General features: G+C 42.0%; 1 protein-coding gene across 1 annotated transcript in view; it reads right to left on the reverse strand.

Moving 5' to 3' along the window:
* SLC38A1 (solute carrier family 38 member 1) overlaps positions 1 to 14401 on the reverse strand; it is a gene marked incomplete at both ends in the record, with an annotated part of 45252 nt that extends 30851 nt beyond the window's left edge. Inside the window, 3 exons of the mRNA XM_082665777.1 lie at positions 5009 to 5124; positions 5411 to 5486; positions 14280 to 14401. Of these exons, the coding sequence (XP_082521903.1) occupies positions 5009 to 5124; positions 5411 to 5486; positions 14280 to 14401 (314 nt within the window). The remainder of the gene's footprint in view (positions 1 to 5008; positions 5125 to 5410; positions 5487 to 14279) is intronic.
* Positions 14402 to 21213: the final 6812 nt, after the last annotated feature.

A 21213-nucleotide genomic window follows, 5' to 3' on the forward strand; every position in this document is an offset into this window, starting at 1 on the left:
ACCTAGCACAGTGAGGAGATCACATGCTCTTCAGAGATTAATTCTCTATAAAACGTATGCGTTTAATAGAAATCTTTAGAAAATGTAACTTTCCTATTTGGGGAGATGGTAATGTGAAATAAACAAAACAAAAGCCATCATTCTTCTGTGCTAATATTTACTTTTTTTTTTTTTTGCTGTATGCGGGCCTCTCACTGCTGTGGCCTCTCCTGTTGCGGAGCACAGGCTCCGGACGCGCAGGCTCAGCGGCCATGGCTCACGGCCCAGCCGCTCCGCGGCATGTGGGATCTTCCCAGACCGGGGCACGAACCCGTGTCCCCTGCATCGGCAGGCGGACTCTCAACCACTGCGCCACCAGGGAAGCCCAATATTTACTTTTAATTCCTACTTTTGCTATGATGGAGTTATGGGGAAGCTGTGGGAAAAGAGTAGCAATAGAAGAGGAGCATGCAGGGGAAAGAGATTTCTTCAACAATAGGTGCATTTTACCCTTACCCGTGCCTCAGCACATCCCCAAACTGCTGCCTCAGGGAACAGCCCCATTTTACTGCCAACAGAGAACATATACCTTCAGAACAACTGTCCACTGAGATTCACCACTAGCATACTTCCGGTTCCTCCGATGCAATTATAAGGCCTCAGGATTTAGGATAACACAAAACCTCACAGCATTCTCATAATAGGGCTGAATTCACTGAATCGAACTGAATCAGACGTGTGTTAAACAGGAATGACAGCCATTATAGTCAGGCCCCAAAAATGAGCCCCAAACTCATCCAGCAAAAAGAAATCACCCCAGCAAGTTTCCAGATGATTCCAATGAGGAGCCCAGCACCCCAGCCTCAGTGAGACACGGAGGAGCCTTCCCAGCTGCTTTTCTAAAGAAGCCGGGACAGCCTTGGGCTCTTTCTCTGCCTTGGCCAATATGAGTCTGGAACGGGGCCCTGTACCAGATGAATTATCTTCTTCCTGCCAACTGCTTCTTGGCTTGAGCAGTTGTGGGAACAGCTGGTTTTATAACACAGAGGGAGCCCTTGTTCTGAGGTAGGAGAGCTCTGCATTCTGTGAAAAACTTGTACGTCTGGGTCTCTATACAACTACCTTCATGAGCTTTAACCTGAAGGTTTGGTGTGTTGTGCTTGCTATTCATGCGTCTTGCAAAGAACCAAACAACCTATGAGAGTTTTACCCAGAGGAAATCTTCCGGCAACTCTAAAAGTCACCTTTACCCAATTCTTGGTCTCAATCAGAAACAGAAGTCATGAGATAAGAGATCACTTATCCCTGAACCAGTATAACTAAAAATCAACCAAATTCCAGAAATGGTAGGTTGAAAACAAGAATTTACTCCTGCTCCCCTGGCCCCAGTAATCCAGTAAAGCGATCTCTTAAGGCATAAAACTGCTAGGATAGTAAGAACAGCAGAGAAGAGACGATAGTAACAAAAATTTGGAAGCTGGAAAGTGGACAGAGCTGAGTCTTAAATTGGCAGTGGAGAAAGCCAAGACCAATCCAATTTACACCACAGAATTCCCAAAAGGCCCTGGTGGCATGACTGGAAGCAGGGAACAATGGACAGCATGAACTAAAATAAAGAAGATCTGTTGAACTTCTTTCAAGAAATAGCTAGATTCCCCAGACCAGGCACCTACTCTGTAAAGCAGAGTGACTGCTCCTCTCCCATCTTGGCAAAAGATACATAAATATAGAGCAAATATATTCTCTGAAAAGTATAAAGTGTAAGTCTCTGAGTGAGGGACTCAGCACAACTTGTGAGGGAGGGGTTCTGTAATGAAAACTAGGATTGGGTGGACACATGCACAGAGATATGCACCCAAGCCCTTTCCCCCAACTTGGTTCCCATAAAGATGGCAGCAGTGCCCAGACCCTACAGGCAGGTGACTGGAAGATCTTCCCTGGGTGATCTGAAGAGCCAAGAAGAAACTGACACGGCTGGTTCCCCAAGGAAAGGGCTACTGACAGCACCTCTAGTGAAGCTATTTCCAACAAACCCCACTCATGTGTACCAGGCTCCAATCAGCCTTGTTCCAGTCCACCCCTGCAATTCTTGAATACAGCAGACAGAGAAGGGCAACCTGACATCTAAGGAAAGATTCTAAAATGAAACAGTCCAAAACAAACGGAAAAATCAACTTGCATCACGGGGATACAATAGCAGAACTCAGATTATGGGAAACACTATACGACAAATGGTCCAGTTTCTTCAACAAATAAACTGTGCAGAAAAGAACAGAAGAAAATGGGGGAACCTATAGAGTGAAAGAGACTTAAACCACATAACAACCAATTGTAGTATATGGACCTTATTTGAGTACTGATTTAAACAATCCAATTGCTTTTTAAAAATAAGGTAAGCAGAGCAATTTAAATATTGTTTGGGTATTTGATGATATAAGGAACTGTGGTTAATTTTCTGGGTATGGCATATCATGGTTATGTTTTTACAGTCCTTATATATTAAAGAAGTACACTGAAATATTTATGGATGAAACGATGTGATGGCTGGGATTTGCTTCACGACAATCTGGGTGAGGGGCTGACTAAACAAGCATGGTCATGAGATGAAGGGAATACAGGGATATTTTAGACTCTCTACTTGATGTCTGAAATTTTCCATAAGAGAGAAAAACCATTACTAGAATCCTCAGAGAAAACAATGAAATTGTAAAACAGAAACAAAATAATATAAAAAGGGAACATTCAAAGAAAGTTTAAAAGCCCCTGTAAATAAAAAAATAATAAGAGAAATAAAACATTCAGTAAAGAGTTGGAAAAAAATTGGTGGCATATTCCAGAGAGTACAGTGAAAAACTTTAGAAATGAAAATAAAGAAAAGAATAAAGAGTTAGAGGGCTAGTCCAGAAGGTCCAAAATCTTGCTAACAGTTCCAGAAAGAGAGAAAAGAGAAAGAGAAGGAAGGAATTCATCAACACAACAATGTAAGAAAATGTCCCAGAACTGAAGACCATGAATTTCTAAAAGAAAAGATGTACCAGCTGCCTGACACAATGGAGGAAAAAAGGCACACAGCAAGACACAGCATTGTGAAACACTGGGAACAAAGAGATTTGGCAAGTGTCCAGAAAAGACAAAATAAAAACAAAAGCCCTGGCTACATAAAAAAGATGAAGAGGGCTTCCCTGGTGGCGCAGTGGTTGGGAGTCCGCCTGCCGATGCAGGGGGTGCGGGTTCGTGCCCCGGTCCGGGAAGATCCCACATGCCGCGGAGCGGCTGGGCCGTGAGCCATGGCCGCTGAGCCTGCGCGTCCGGAGCCTGTGCTCCGCAACGGGAGAGGCCACAACAGTGAGAGGCCCGCGTACCGCAAAAAAACAAAACAAAACAAAACAAAACAAAAACACTGAGCAGTTTCTGGCATAGAGTAAGAGCCACAAGAGCTGTTCTTGTTATCATCACCAAAGAAATGACTCTTTATCCTATGTTAACATATAACTGCTTGATATATTACAATAATTAAAAAGAAAGCAATCAGTGTAAAACACATGTCCAAACCAAACATATTTCCAGCTTTGGAATGACTGAAAATTGTCACAGACCATAGGGTTTTGGAGGTGAACAGGGTTCTGAGATTTTTCTAGTGCAATTTCCTTGTTTCAAAGGGTAGGGAATTGAAGCTCAGAATAGCTAAGTAACTTGCTGGACTATACAGCCAATTCAGAAGAGGAGTTGAGATTAGCAGTCAGGTGTTTCATGTCAATGCACTGAATTTCACAAGCGTAGCTACTCAAACTCCATCTATGGTATCGTCACAGGGTCAGAATTTCACATATACAAAAAAAGTATCACCACAGAAATATTTTATCCAACTCCTGTCATTTTACCCTAAAACCTGCCACTTGGCTCATGATATACGTAAACAGAAAGACCACCTAGAAAGATCCAGCCGGGGCAATAAAGCGAGGAGGCTACAGCTGGGTTTACTGGTTAGGTTGACAAGAGGAAGGTAATGTATTAGATTCGCTGTCCTACACAGAGCTGTTCTGATTCTAGGAGGGATACCTCTAGTGGGTTTACACACAAAAGTATGACTATTAATCCCTAGTGCTGTGGACCAATATGGTGCAGCCTGGATGGGCATTTCTGATGCCTGAGTAGTGGAATGGGTAGCAATGCACTTCCATCACAGTCTTCTAAGTCTTTCTAAAGGAATAAACACAACTTGCAGGATTAGTAGACATTTTGGTCACTGCTTCCAAGGAAATGATGGATCTGACAATGATGACTACTGGGCAAGCCCAGTGAAGAGCATGAGTGTCGTCAGGGGTGAAAGCACCACTGTTACTCCTTTGAGGTCTGAGAAATCAGGCTGGGTGGGAATTTTCCTGGTATAAATTGTATGATCTGTCTTCATCTCATTCCAACTGAAATTCAGCCCTCTGTACATTTGCAGAAAATCTCATTCAACAGTTTGAGATGAACTTATTTCAGAAGAAAATTGCCCATTTTCTTTTCACTGAATCTCAGGGGGAAAGTACAGAATAATTTCTCATCTTTAAAACACTGAAAACTTCTATGCTTCTTGAATATTTCTTAAAAACGAATTTGCAGTTACCTTTGGATATAGTATGTGTTCCACAGCTATCCAATACCAAAGTGGTGACTGGATGGATTAAACACCCCAATATTTTCACCATTTATTGATAGCTGAGATTTAAAGTGACAAGTCTAGAGTCCAAAAATACAAAAAGTGCTATTTTCAAATCTTTTATCTTTTTTGCAAGTGCTTATTTTGGTATTTTTGATTAATGAAAACATTTTCTCCTTTTACTTTCTTATAAATATGAGGTGTTTCCTCGAAAATCATTCAAACAAACAATATAGAAGGATACACTGTAACTTAGCCAAGTTAGTAAAACATAGAAAGAAATAAGAACTATTTCGAAATATTTCCAACGTCTTCTGTGTATGAACAGAAACATACAGAAAATACAGTTTTTTAAATGAAAGGTACGGCAGTGTCAACACTCACAGAAAAAGTAGGATTCCGGTATTTGCCAGGGCGAAGGCGAGTCCCAAAATCCCACTGCCCATAATGGCGTTGCTTAGGTTAAAAACAGACATGCCCAAGGAGGTTGTTCCTGGAATCTGAACAGAGACACATTAAGCAAAAGAGTCCTCAAGACAGATCGTCATGCCAAAACCTTTAAAGAAAGCACTATCAGGAACCAATAGGGAAATGAAGTTCGAGGAATCCTTTCTTAGTGGTCTAGTTACTTTTTTTAAATGGGTTTTAGGAGAAAATACAGAGGCTCCGAGGAATAACCCGGTGAATAAATAGCTATGTTTTTGGTACTATGCTGGATGAATTAAACATCTGTCACAATTTATGTAATTTTAAAAAATAAGCAAACTTTATTATAATGACACTTACATAGTCATCACATTTCTTTTTTTCCAAATGGCTGTTCGTGAGACTCCTTCTACTTTCACGATCAGAAATAAACTTGCTGTAAAGAGACGTATTATGATTTAATTTCATGATAATGACTTGAAAATTTAACATCATGACTAAATGATTTATTACTTACCAAAACATCACACATAAAAAGTTATCAACCAGTTACTTAAGAGTTTATAGTCCTATTCAACCACTCTCCCTACCTCATTTTTGTTTTGGTTTGGGTTTTTTTTGCCAGTGTTAGTTGTCCACATTCTTGGTTTACCAAATAAACTAAACGTGCTCCAAGGGCAGACACCTTGCCTCATTCCTTTTTATATCCCTCACTCTACTTAGCACAAAACAATGCAAACAGCAGGTGCTCATCTTGAGAGAAAATGAAAGGCAACCGTAAGTCAAAAAGAGCTATAGATTTTGAATCATTTTAATACTAATAAATTAAAACATTATATGCAATGCAAGTTAACTTTTACATAGATTGTTCTCTAACGGAAAATTAGATGATGTCAAGAATACTATAAAGCTGGCATTTAAAAGAATATTGGAGGCAGGATTCCTTCTGAGCTCACATTCCTGGAGCACAAAGGTATTACATAGGAATTCCCTCCCCCCAGCAAAAAGGAAAACAACTCTTTTCCCATCACACATTCTTTCAGCACCTGCTTATATGCGAGTCACTAGACCAGGCAATGTGGGAGATATGGGGGTGTGTAATAAGTGATGCAGCAGTAGCCCACAGGAAATTATGGTGGAGGAAGCAGGGCATATGGTCCATGGTTAGAGGCAGAGCTAGTAGGGCTTAAAGCAAGCATGGGATTCAGAACGTGAGTTCAAATTCTCACTTGCTCTGAGGGCCTGAGTATGCTACCCCAGTTTCCTGATCTGTGAAACGGGAACGACGCTATTATATTATCTCATAGTGTTACTGGGAGAATTAAATGAGAGCACATGTAAAACATAAGTACAGCTCCAGGCACAGAGGAAGAGCAACACGTGGGAAAGATTCAGACAGGGTGAGTGGAGTAAAGTATACACAAATATACAGAAGGAGGAATTCGGAATGCTCGAAGGACCAGCAAATACATTCGGGATTAATATCAGAACTTTAAGTGCTATTGTCAAAGAAAAGTCTATTCATAAGCAAACTGCACATGTATTAGTTAAGACATGTTAGGGGTGCTTTTCGGCTCTCCTTCTGGAAGTTTTATTATCTGGTCTAAGTAAGAAATAATCAGTGCGTTTTCCACTAATAAATATAAAGCCATTTGAATTGGACTATCTTAAAGAGGCATATATCTTTAAACTATACATTATATTTTCATATGCTTTTTTTTTTTTTTTTTTTTTGCGGTACGCGGGCCTCTCACTGTTGTGGCCTCTCCCGTTGCGGAGCACAGGCTCTGGACGCGCAGGCTCAGCGGCCATGGCTCACGGGCGCAGCCGCTCCGCGGCATGTGGGATCTTCCCAGACCGGGGCATGAACCCGTGTCCCCTGCATCGGCAGGCGGACTCCCAACCACTGCGCCACCAGGGAAGCCCTCATATGCTTTTTTCTAATGAGGCTATATTTCACCATAAACCATGTTTTAATGAAAGATATATATCATTAATGTTGGTTTTATCTGTCTACCGTTTTCATCTTTAATCCATATTCTTCAGGTCTGCATTATTTCGCCAGGAGAAACCAAAGCCAGGCAACATAGATATTATGAACTTCCCCTGAGGCCACCACCTGGTATGAGTGGCGCAGCCTGCGGTTTATTTCCTTCAGCATCTGCCTTTGCCTAGGACCTGTCCAGTGACTGTCAGAGATGAAAAGGCAGTGAAGAAAACCCTGGTCTCCGGAAACCCAGGAGCTGACATTCCAGCTGAGGAGAGACCAGACCAGCTAACACCAGAATAGGAACATCAGGCCATGCAAAATGGAGATGAGATAAGGAAGCCAGAGAAGGAAAAACCATTATTGGGTGGGATTAGCCCGAGGAAACTAAAGGGCCGAGGCCTGAGAAACAGCATTGCAGGGTCTTAGCAAGAGAGTGACATAATGAAAGCTGTGTCTTTGGAGACCCGTCTGGCAGTTCTCTAGCCTTGGCTCTTCTTTTGCCCTTAACATTTTCAATCTTTCCCAAGAACTGAGGTTTACAGATCTGGCTGGAGAGGGACCGGGAGAGCAGCCTTCCTTTTCACCCAGGTGGCCCAAGGAAATGGGGGTGCTGGACTTTCCAAACTGAAATTGACTCATATTAGTGTGGCTGTTAAATAAAAGACTGTATGCAATCAGGCTAATTTCAACAATCAACTCAAGTCTACCAAATCATTATCCAGAAGGTCCCCTGTTTGCCTTTCTTGCAGAGAGACTTGCTTTTCAAAGAGAATCTCCATTGTTTTTAAATTAAGGGGAAAGCCCGAACGTTTTCAAAGAAACTAAACCAAACACCAGTAAACCTCCTACTATGGCAGATCTAAGTTCTTGGCCTGCCAATGCTCCCCAGACTTGCGGCGGAAGACTGATAGAGAAGAACCGGATCAAGGCACCTGGATGCAGGGGCATTCAACAGGGTCAAACACTGCAACGGAAGGGGAGGAAGAAGAGGCCCCTGCATGCTTGCCAGCTCTCTGCGGCAGCGCTTCTGCAGGATGAGAATAATGCAAGTGACCTGCAGAGCTGTTGTGATGAGTAACCATGAAAAAGCACATTAAAACAAATAGTGCTTTGAGTGCTTCCCGATTCTGCCTCTTTCTGTCTATTTTCTACAGTAAGACTTAATAGGTTTTCCCAAATATCTTCACTGGTGCTCCCACTGAAAAAGTTTCGAGTCCAAACTGCTCGCCCTGCAAATTCCAGGTACTGCTGAATTTGATTTTGCCCCACTGTTCAATCTTAGCTCCCCCTGCTCTTCCAAATGGTCTTCCCAAGAGGCGGTGAGGATCAAGATAAGACCAGGGCATTCTGAGAATAGAGACTGAAAAACAAGTACCGCTAGGAATCCACTCTCCCCTCAAGAGACCCTCCATCCTCCTCCCTGCCAATGCCTTCCTGCCCGTTCACAACCCTCATCTTCCATGAGTCTGCGGATGTTCTGGTCTGAACGCAGTTTTCTGACTCTGACCTACTTACGATTTTTCTGTAGCACAGACTGTGGCACTAAGCTCATCTTGCATCCAGAGTGGTGGTGTCATGTTCTCACTCCCTTAGCTCCTCCTTCTATGTACCTGCCCTGTGTTAGCAGCTCAGAGGAACCCTCCATAAACCAAATGCGCCTCTTCCATTGAGGAACTAGGGCGTAGCTTAGGCTGCAGGGAAATCTCGCTCAGTAAGAACGGAGTACTCAGATAAAGCCTCTGTATTCTCTTTACGGTATTTCAACTTGTTCTTCTGCCTTTCGATCTTTGCTTTGTATTTCTGCAAACTTTTTCTTAAAACAAAATAAAACCAACCTTTTTTTTTGTAATGGAAAAGTCCATTTATAATAACTAGGTCAAGCAGCTTATCACAAGTTTCTGTTATCTCACCATTTTAAAAATGCAATTTCATGTTAAAAAGCACTGACCTCTGGCAAAGACCTCTTTATTGACTTAAAAATGAGCTATTGGAGAAGGTGCCTTTGACATGCGGTCTTGGGAATGAAAAGTATTATTAAAAAAGCATTTTCAGTGGGTCGTTCTGTACCCATAAAGCAGAATCTGATCAACTCTTAGGCAGCCAATTGTTCTGTGAACAAAACAAAACAAAAATCTACAGTGGCTGTCATGCTGACCTTCAACAGACAAAGCCTTAAAAAGGATGTAGGCGTTATACTAAGGTAGTGTGAAGGGAGACAAGCAATATAGAGCAGTTATTTGAAGCCAAAAACCAATCAACAACAACAACAATCCAGTTAAGGATGGGTTGTACGATGGGAAGATAATCTTCCTATTTTAATCTCTACCAGTCAGGTTCTTACTAGGTTATAGTGTTCCATTGGAAGATTTATAACACAAAAGAGATGAGTGGTTGAACTTAAATGACCTTTCCTAGCTCTTTCCCTGAAACTAACAGTCTATAAAAAAGGAAAAGAGAAAAGGAGGAAAGAAGCATGTAACTGAGAGACTGGAAAACATGAAAGAATTAAAGAAATAGGCATTTAAAGGCATTTAAAGAGAAGACTGAGAGGTGAGAAAAGCCTTATCTGGTGGATAAACTCTCCCCAAAATAGAAGAAAACAGATTTTTCGTTGTAGCAGGAGCAATTAAAGCCAGGGAAGAATTTTCTGAAATGAAAACTGAATATGGGAAGAAGTTATGGTATCTTCTTCCCTAAGGTATAGAAAAGACATTAGAAGAAGAGAAGGGGTAACTTTTCAAGGGTCCTCCCGATGATACAAGTGTAGTTCCTGAACTCGGGAAGACATACAGGGACCAAGGATGTAAGGTGTAGTGACAAGAGTTCCTCATTAAGAAATATCTTAATGAAAGACTCTCAAATTTTGTTAGAAGCTTCCTGGGTCATAACAACAATAACTATTCATGGAGATTAGAGCAACGGTAGATAAATATTAAAATATGTGAATAGTTGCCTGGCTACAGCTAGGATAATCTATTAATATTTCAACGACTTTAAGATAACAATAACCAACAATCATCCCAAACCTAAAACAGTATTCTTAGTCCTTGGGTGGAGAAGAAAGAAGTGCTTGCCAAAGAAAGAGGGGTGCACGTTTACTGTTAGAGACTTTCCTCGTACTAAAAGACTTACTCTTGCCAGACACCGTGTCAAGTGCTTTACATGAGCTTCCTCATCTCTTTTCACAATAATTGCATGTGGTTAGTACTATTTTTAGCTCCATTTTGGAGAAATTAAGTAACTTGACCAAAGTTACATTATAACTAAACTGCTGAGCCATGATTTGAACCTAAGCGGGCTGATGGTACAGCCTGAGTCCTTAACCTACAAACAGCATTGCATTTAATATTCCCCAACAATCCCAGGAGGTCAGGTATTATTTTTATCCCTGTGTTACAGGGATGGAACTAAGGCTTAAAGTACAAGATCACACAAGACCTATGGATGGAGCCAGGATTCAATATAAGTTGCAATCCAAACCATGCACTTAACTGCTCTCTCTGTCTGTCTCTGTCTCTTTCTTTCATTTAACAAATACTTTGTAATGCCTGCCCTTCTCCAGGCACTATTACCATATCATTACAAGGTACAAGAGATATAAAAATGATTAAGATGGGTCCTTCTCTCAAGAAGCTCACATCTAGAGGAATGTCTAGAGCTCATTACTCAAAATGTGGTTCATGGACCAGCTGTAAGGGCATCACCTGGAAGCTTGTGAGAAATTAGAATCTCAGGCCCAGTACCAGAGCTACTGAATCAGAATCTGCATGTTAACAAAGTTTCCAGGTGTTTCACATGCACATTAAAATGTCAGCAGTACTGGTCCAGTGGACATTTCAAAAGGCTTTGCTTTGTAAAGCAATTATACTCCAACGAAGATGTTAAAAAAAAAAAAAAAAAAGGCTTTGCTGTTCCAGGTATAGGTTTCTATGACTACAACCCACAAATTAGGGCATGAAATAAAACAACTGAACTGGAATAAGAGCAGGTGTCCTAATGCCCAAATGGCTCTACTCTATTTTTTTTTTTTTTTTGCGGTACGCGGGCCTCTCACTGTTGTGGCCTCTCCCATTGCGGAGCACAGGCTCCGGACGCGCAGGCTCAGCGGCCATGGCTCACGGGCCCAGCCGCTCCGCGGCATGTGGGATCCTCCTGGACCGGGGCACAAACCCGCATCCCCTGCATTGGCAGGCGGACTCTCAACCACTGCGCCACCAGGAAAGCCCCTCTACTCTATTTTTAACTAAACTTAATAAAATGATTCTTAAGGTATCCTAGTAGGGAGTTTCCAGGCAAAGCTATCAGTTATACGCCAGCTAATGAGAAGTCAGCATTTGTTTTCAACATTTTCTCTAGCTTCCTAATAAAAGGTACTGTTACCTAGAAGTTCACTGTTTTGGGAGATGGTTTTCCTAGATTCATATAATTGGGCCTACCTTCCTCCCACCAATGTGAAAAAGCTAACAGAAGAGTCAGAAGTATTAGGTGTAGCTTTGCAGAAATCACGGGTGTGTGTGTGTGTGTGTGGGTGTCTTCTCTGATTTTTATTTACCTTTTTGGCTTCATGCTGTAATATGTTGTTTTTAAATTTTCATTGTTCTAGAGCCAGAAATGAAGCAAAATTCATAAACCATGTCAATGAAAGAGGGGAGATAAAATAAAGCAATAAACGCATCACACCACACTTGTGACAGTGGAACCAAATTCCAAAAATCAGGAGGCTGTACAGTCCATGTCTTAGTCATGGTCTCTGGGGAAGTGAGCTCCCCTGGCAGGCACCCCAAGGGGCGAGAAGGGGTGCCTCTCCCTACCGCAAGAGGTTATCACCTCCCAAACAATACTTTTTCTTAGTAAAACTTTTAAATATCAAGTTCAGATCTTAAGCTGAATATTATAAAAGACTCTCATTTTAAGGTCCTCAAGGTTTACACTGCTTTGGGAATGAAGCTTTGTTATAAACCTATAATGTGCTAATTGTGAAATAGCTGGAATCCCATCCATCACCGTTAACTGCAGGTCAGCAGTGACTACAGAACACCCCAGGGGCCCAGAGCAGAAAATAGCACTGGTAGAGTTTAGCAGAGTTTAATTGATAGTAGAGACTATCTTTCTCATTCACGCCCGAGCAGTTTAATCAGAGGCAGCAGGACTGAGAGGAAAGACAGGGATTTCAGACAGACCTGTGTGTGCCCTTGAGCAAGTTATTTTATTTCTCTGAGCCCCCATTTTCTTATGGTACACTGAATTTTTAAATTTTCCTTATTTGCAAAAGAATACATTGAAGGATGTTATAAGGATAAGTGGTAATATATGTAATCACATCTGGCACTCAAGAAATGGTAGTTATTCTTAATAATTACACAGAAAGGTGGTTGAGAGTCCGCCTGCCGATGCAGGGGACACGGGTTCGTGCCCCGGTCCTGGAAGATCCCACATGCCGCGGAGCGGCTGGGTCCGTAAGCCATGGCCGCTGAGCCTGCGCGTCCGGAGCCTGTGCTCCGCAACGGGAGAGGCCACAACGGTGAGAGGCCCGCGTACCGCAAAAAAAGAAAAAAAAAAAATTACACGGAAAAGGTGAAAAAAGCAAACTTGAGTTCAACACTAAGAAGTATCACATGGTGAATGATACTTGGAAGGCAATGAGGAAGTATTTGGGTTGGAGACTTAACCTCTGAGAATATGTAAGGAACAGTACAAGGAGGAGGGGCAGGGCTGAAACTTCTGAGTGTCTGTAAATGATGGCAGCCCAGTCAATGACACATTGTATCAGAATGCAGAGCAGATTATCAGAAATGATTTCTGTGAAGATGCCTGGTTTTCATCTTCCTCCCAATTTCCTTTTGACCCCGCTCCCGCAAGCGTAGCATGGCTGGTGTTCTAGTAAGTAGTCCCCGTATATTCCACTCTCTCCTCCCAGCCTTTTAGGAGACCTTAGGCTTCAAACAAACCTCACCACTAACTCCCAAGCTGGAAAGCTTCCTGCTAAGGGATCCATATAAGCTGGCTGTAAAACCAGAAGGTCAGAATTTGCAGCAACATGGATGGACCTAGAGAGATTATCATGCTAAGTGAAGTAAGTCGGAAAGAGGAAGATAAATTCCATACGATATCACTTATATGTGGAATCTAAAATATGACACAAATGAACTTATCTACGACACAGAAACAGACTCACAGACACAGAGAACAGACTTGTGGTTGCCAGTGGGAAGCGGGTGTGGGAGGGGTGGATTGAGAGTTTGGGGTTAGCAGATGCAAACTATTATATATAGAATGGATAAACAACAAGGTCCTACTGTATAGCCCAGGGAACTATATTCAATATCCTGTGATAAACCATAATGGAAAAGAATATGAAAAAGAATATATATACATATATATATATATATATATATATGTATAACTGAATCGCTTTGCTGTACACCAGAAAATAACATGACAATGTAAGTCAACTATATTTCAATAAAATACATTTTTTTAAAAATTAAAAAATAAAATCAGAAGGTCAGAGAATGCCCCAAATCATTAAAAAAAAAAAAAAAAAGATATTTGGTCCTACTCTTGTAACTTAAGAAACACAGGACCCAAGGGCTGGAAGGACTTGCTGAGGTCACAGCTAAGGGTGAGAGCTGCCAGGCCAGCATTCTTCCTACCCGCCCCCTACCTCCCCTCACTCACTGTATCTCTTCTTTTCTTTCTCTTTCATGTACTATTTCTCCATTTCATGTACTGTTTCATCTACTATTTCTCATAGAGCCATTTGGCTCTGTGTTATTATTACTTAAAATCCATATTACAAACGATGCTTGTAGTGGCGTATTTGTCATTTTAACATGGGAACATTGACAAATGCGACTTTGACCATTCCTTGATTAACGTGTGCAAGGCCAGATGACTGTAGTACACATTCAGATATGGCACGCAGTGAAACTCCAACAGTTGGTCTGATTCATAAACACAGAGCTTTTGAAAAGTTAGGGCTGGTTGTGGTCCAATGTATTTATACATTTTTATTAGACTCAATTGAAAGATTTGAAAGGATGAATAAATTACTTTCCTATTTGCTTCATCTGCTATTGCAGACGATGCCCAACAGATGTCACATATGAAATTCAAATTACATCTTCAAATGGAGCATAACTTTAGTAATGAATATTCAAGAGAATAACTGAAAACCAGAATGATATTTTAGAGACATTTCTTTCACTGGAGAGAAACTGTTCATGGAAAAATACTCACCTATTTATCTGACCATTTTCTACCTCGGTGAACTCATTGGAATCATTGCTAATGTTATCATCTTCGGGCACTGTCATGTTTTGCAATTCAGTTAATTCGAGTCCACTTTTGAAATGCATCATGTTTAGAAAGTACCTGTCGTCCAAATCCTCCTTTTCTGAGTGTATTTACAAATGGATAGCAGCAAAAATATAAGGTTCACACCCCTAAAATACAACACAAGGAAAAACAATTAAACATACGAATATCACCACTGATTACACATAAGCTATTACACACAAATGCTTTGCTGATAACATAACTTTTACATTTTGCTATTCAAAGCATTAAAGCAATCTTGGTACATCAAGTTATAGAGGCTGTAAATTTTCTGTCTTTCATAAATCTTCCTCCATTTTTAACTATAAAATGAGTCATGTCCCATAATCTTTATGCTCACGTTCATAGGAAACCATGTGATCTGTAGGCAACAGAGATGCCCTTTTATGAAGCAGTGTGTTTAAAAGGAAAGCGAATAGGTTATTTTAGTGCGTCAGACCACAGGGCACACATATAGCTGGGTACAGACTGAACAGGCACAAAAGCACGTCTGATTTAGCAATCCCAGTTTAATAAAAATGCAAATCCTCAATAAATGGCATCATGTAGGATCAACCACCCAACCTGGAGGTCAAGCAGCAAAGGACATATCTGTGTTCTGAAATTTAGCAAACCGTTTATCCATCAACTGCAAGAGATTAAATCAGTCTCTTCAGTGAAATCACTCCATGTCAGGGAGTTAGGGAATTAAAATCTCATACTCAGGGGATTTAGGTTAATCCATCTGAAACTGTATTTCCTCACAGAAATGAAAGACTTGCCGAGTTCACATTTTCTCCCACATGGATGACTGTGATTTAAATTTCTGAGTGGTCACCAATAATATAGAAGGGGGTAAAGAGTTTCAGACACACAGCATCACAAATCAAAAAGCAGGTGGCAACAGAGGTATGGTGCTGTGATTTATTATAAAGAAGACATATTTGGTCTTCGTTCCTATTTCTGGTTCACAGCTCCCCAAACCCTTAGAATTTCCTAAGTGTTGAGGGTGATAAATGTCTTTTGGTATATTAATGAGGTGACTTTGGGAAAGCACCTACGGATGGGGGTTGGTTGCCAGTGGAGCCAAACATGTGATTAGAGGGTTGGAATTTTTAGTCCCACCCCGTGATTTCCGGGGAGAGGAGACAGGCCAGAGCTTGAATCAATCACTAGTGGCCAATGAGTTCATCAATCATGCCTATGTAATGAAGCCTCCATAAAAAGCAAAAAAAGGAGGAGGTTCAAAGAGTATCCATACCAGGGACCCAGAACACCACCCCGTACTGGGCACCCAGCTCCACAAGGACTGAAGCTCCTGTGTTGAGGACCTCGCCCTGTGTATCTCTACATTTGCCTGTTGATTTGTATCCTCTGATATCTTTTGGAATCAATTGGTGACCTAGTGAGTAAATGGGTTTTCCTGAGTGCTGTGAGCTGTTCTGGCAAATTAATGGAACCCAAGGAGGGGGTCACGGGAACCTCTGATTTATGGCCAGTCAGTCAGGAGCAAAGGCAATAACCTGGGCTTGTGACTGGTGTCTGAAGTGAAGGGCAGCCTTGTGGCATGGAGCCCTTGACCCGTAGAATCTCATTCTATCTACCAGTGGACAGCGTCAGAATTGAGTTGACAATTGTGGGTGTGGGGAAGCCTACACACACACACACGCACACACACACGCACACACACTGGAAATGGGTCCAGGAACCTTTTTAAGAGGTAAATGCAACTTCAAAAGTAAGGCCTGTAAAGGTACAAGAGCCTCACTAAGATAATCTCAGTGAGGCAATGGGGATCATGGAATGAAGCAGAATGTCAGCGAGATCTTCTTTTAACCTCCAATGGATGATCCATCTTGGAGGATGTTTTGATATTTTGTCTGATCCTGAATTCCATAAGATAACTGTAACCTAGCTAAGAGTCAAAGCTCCAATGTGCCCATCTAAGCATCCTACTATATCCGAAGAAGCATTTTGCTAACTGATAATATTTTCAGGACCCCTAGAAAGTACCCCAGAATGATACTTCTTTAAGAATTTCCTTCCTCTCAACCTAGGGCCAAGACGGGAATAAAGACGCAGACCTACTAGAGAATGGACTTGAGGACACGGGGAGGGGTAAGGGTAAGCTGGGACAAAGTGATTGAGTGGCATGGACATATATATACTACCAAATGTAAAACAGATAGCTAGTGGGAAGCAGCTGTATAGCACAGGGAGATCAGCTCAGTGCTTTGTGACCACCTAGAGGGGTGGGATAGGGAGGGTGGGAGGGAGACGCAAGAGGGAAGAGATATGGGAACATATGTATATGTATAGCTGATTCACTTTGTTACAAAGCAGAAACTAACACACCATTGTAAAGCAATTATACTCCAATAAAGATGTTAAAAAAAAAAAAAGAATTTCCTTCTTCTCTTCCCCACAGCTAGGCCCCACCTTACTCCTTTCCATTCACATCGTCTCCTGTCTAGAATGAATCTTCCCTGGTTCCAAGATCCTTTACAGCTTCCACAAGATAAATACTGTCTAATACCTCAGATTCCAGGAGCCTCACCCTTCCTGCAGGGCAGGGCCTCTCCTGGAAAGCAGGCAGCCAGGAGATGGGAGATTGGAGCTCCCCGAACTCCTGGTCTAAGGCTAACCTGGCAGCTCAGGGCTGATTCTTCCAGCTAGGGTGGTAGTGCTGGAGCCTGGGCCATGACTAATTGCTTTTAGTGTCTTCACACAGCAGCAGCATTTACAGCCTGTCTTTACTTTGCAGAAGTTGAAGTGCATCAGAAAGGTTAAGCCCCCTTGTCACCCCTTGGCCCCCTCTGAAGAAAGCTGCACAGTGGACTGGGCTGGGTAACCCCTAGGAGTCTCGGCACACGGCCTCTTGCCTGTATGACTCCCTCAGAGGCCACTAAGGTGATACCGTGGGGTTGCTAGGAAGTTCACTCAGTGGGGGCTTAGCTGGTGGTCCAGTGGTAAAGAATACGCCTTACAGTGCCGGGGACAGGGGTTCGATCCCTGGTCAGGGAGCTAAGATCCCACATGCCACGGGGCAACTAAGCCTGCGCGCTACAACTACTGAGCTCGCGTGCCTCAACTAGAGCCTGCGTGCCGCAAACGACAGAGCCCACGTGCTCTAGAACCCGCACCCCACAACTAGAGAAGAGACAGCCTGCACGCCACAACTAGAGACGAGCCCGCGCACCACAACGAGGAGTCCCACGTGCCTCAACAAAGATCCCGCGTGCCGCAACTAAGATCCGACACAGCCAAAGAAATAAATTAAATAAATAAATAAGTAAATAATAAAATAAATCTTAAAAAAAAGAAAAAAAAAGTTCACTCAGTGGATGGCGTTTCCAATCTGGGTTAAGGAGTCCTTTTCTCTCTAAAAACTTGTAGGAGACAGGGTACTAGACAAGAAATTTCTGAGAAGAGGAAAAGTTGACTAACAACAGATCTGGAGTCTACTGTTTGAATGTAAACTTTCATATCAATATATGTGTGTGAATACAAATATATACTACACATACACACACACACACACACACACACACACACACACACGTGCAATGGACCAAAAAGGAAAAGAATAAAAAGAACAGAGTAAGTTCTGGCCACTAAAATTATGTCAGTATTAGGCAAATGCCAGTTCTAAGTTAATCACATAGGATACATTTTTGCCTTTGGCTTAAAGAGATTTATTTTTTCACAGTTCCAGAAGTCCAAGATTAAGGTAATGGCAAGTTTTATTTCTTCTGAGGCCTCTCTCCTTGGCTTACAGATAGCTGTCTTCTCGATCTGTCCTCATATGGTCTTTCGTCTTTCTGTGTGTTCTCTGTATTGTAACCTCCTTTTCTTTTTTTTAAATTTAGGATAAATTTTTATTGTTGTGAAATAACCTATCTGAAATCTAACTTATTCTTGAAAATAAAAACTGGAAAAATGGAGAAAATTAACAAAGTTAGTGACATCTGTCACTAAGGTTGAGGCCACACTTAGGAAGTACCATCCATTCCATTTATTATATACTTATTGAGTGCTAGGTGATGAAAGGATTTTAAAAGTCTGAAAAGGATCTGAGGCAGCTTCACAGAAAAATCACATTTGAACTGGCTCTTGAAAAAGAAAACAAAAATTTTCTGGTTCTAAAGCTAATATATGCCCACTGTAGAATCTTCAGAGTGAACATTGTACAAGAAACCCCACCACCCAAAATGGGTCACTGCTAGAGTTTCACGTGCTTCCTCCCTTCTTTTCTTCTTTTTTTCTTTTCCTTTCTTTCTTCCTCTCTAGCTCTCTCTCCTCTCTCTTTTTTATTTAACATTGGAATTTTAGCCTGTTTTTAGTCTGTCTTTCATGTAATATTACATAGTACGTATTTTGAAGGACAGAAGTGTTTTTTAAAAGTATATTAGTTCCTTGTTAATAAATAATACAGGGCTTTGTAGAAAAATGCGAAAATACAAGCTTGCAAATGAAAGAAAGAACAAATAAAAAGAAAAAAGTCACCTGTTATCTCAGCAAGCAGAGATGATCACTGTATATATATTGGAGTATAACCTTCAAGGATTTTTCTACACACATAGATATAGTGCCTAGCACACAGTAGGCACTCGATAAATATCTGTTAAATGAAAAGAATGAGTACAAATGTTTTAAAAATATGTATACATTTACAAAAATGGAAATCATACCACAGAGTTTTTAAAACATATTTTTTCACTTAACAAGATATGGTCTCCTATCCTGAGTTATGTCCGTAAACACGGGTCTACACCATTACGGCAAATGCTCCTTAACCGCTTGACTGTGCCATATATTGACATCCAACCTACTACTGCTAGACAGTCACACTGCCTGGTGGACAGGAGACTGACAGGTGGAGATGGGCCCTGAGCTGAGACTTTTCAATGAAGGAAAACACGGCCAACGACAAAGACACAGTAAGTGCAGGTTGAGTTTAAGAAACAAAAGAATTATAGTTTCACTGAAAGACTGAAGCAATTATCAGACTATACAGTTAATTAAAAGACCGAATGGGGTCATCATGTGAAGATCTTGACGCTAATCCAACCACAATTACTATCTCCCAACATTTATAATAGGTTACAAATAGAATATTTCTGATCCTTCACTGCAATCTTGTGAGGTATTCCGAAGAAGCATTATTATCTTGCCATGCTTACTGGTACGTTTTACTAATAGTACCAATGTAAAATACAGAAACTTCTTCTCTACTCTTCCTGGTGATATGCATCAAAGGAGAGGATACATAGAGAAACCTGGTTTGGTCTTTCTTACGTTGCTTACAACCTACTGAAACAAGCAAGACCTTCCCATATAAAGTGACAGTATATCATAAAACATTTGCGTGATAGAGACCAAACTGTACAATAGAACAAAGAATAAGTCCAGAAAGATTTCAGAGACATACATACATACATATGTACATACAGGAAGGAAGGAGGGAAGGAAAGAAGGAAGTAAGGAAGGAAAGAAGGGAGGGAGGGAGGGAGGGAGGGAGGTGGGGGGAGGGAGGAAGGAAATTGGAACCTGCAGAAATCAGGTAAGGTTTTATAAAGAGTTAGGACTTGAACTATGTCTAAAAATAGGTAGGATTTAGACTGGGGTAGGGAAGGCATTCCTTGCACTGGAAACAGCACAGGCAAAGACATGGAGGCCAGATGTGCACAGAACACCCACTCAGATGAATCTCGCTACAGCAGAGGGAGCAAGGTACACGTTCTTGAGTAATAAGAGGTTATATTGGTTTAGCAAAAGCTGATTAAAAAATTGTAGAGGGAAAACCACAATATAAAAAAACCAAAGAATATACTGTAACTCAAACGTTGTCCAAAATTACTTTGGGGGATAAATAAACAAAAATACAATTTCAATCGCTAAGACACTGTGTGATGGACTGGCCCACTCAATATTTGTTCCCACGTCTTTCTAGTCCAGCTCTGTATCTAGAGGATAGAGAGTTATACTTCAACTAAAAAAAAGCTTAAAATTGATAGTCTTTGAAAACCTGGGGTCCTCGGGAGGCGGGGAATGGCCTTCAGTAGTGAGAGGCTGGGACCCAGTAAGCACTCTCATAAGAAAAGGTGTTTTCTCTCTTCTTACACAAAATTCATGACTTGGGGGACGAGGGGAAGATGGCGGAAGAGTAAGACGCAGAGATCACCTTCCTCCCCACAGATACACCAGAAATACATCTACACGTGGAACAACTCCTACAGAACACCTACTGAAGGCTGGCAGAAGACCTCAGACCTCCCAAAAGGCAAGAAACTCCCCACGTACCGGGGTAGGGCAAAAGAAAAAAGAATAAACAGAGACAAAAGGATAGGGACGGGACCTGCACCAGTGGGAGGGAGCTGTGAAGGAGGAAAGGCTTCCACACACTAGGAAGCCCCTTAGCGGGCGGAGACTGTGGGAGGCGGAGGGGGGAGCTTCGAAGCCGCGGAGCAGAGCACAGCAACAGGGTGTGGAGGGCAAAGCGGAGCGATTCTTGCACAGAGGATCGGAGCCGACCGGCACTCACCAGCCCAAGAGGCTTGTCTGCTCACCCGCTGGGGCGGACGGGGCTGGGGGCTGATGCTCGGGCTTCGGTCAGAGCACAGGGAGAGGACTAGGGTTGGCGGCGTGAACACAGCCTGCAAGGGGCTAGTGCGCCACGGCTAGCCAGGAGGGAGTCTGGGGGAAAAGTCTGGACCTGCCGAAGAGGCAAGGGACTTTTCTTTCCCTCTTTGTTTCCTGGTGCACGAGGAGAGGGGATTAAGAGTGCTGCTTAAAGGAGCTCCAGAGACGAGCGCGAGCCGCGGCTAAAAGCACGGACCCCAGAGACGGTCATGAG

This window comes from Grampus griseus (genome assembly GCF_964374135.1).
Source record: "Grampus griseus genome assembly, chromosome: 11".
NCBI classification, from domain to species: domain Eukaryota; kingdom Metazoa; phylum Chordata; class Mammalia; order Artiodactyla; family Delphinidae; genus Grampus; species Grampus griseus.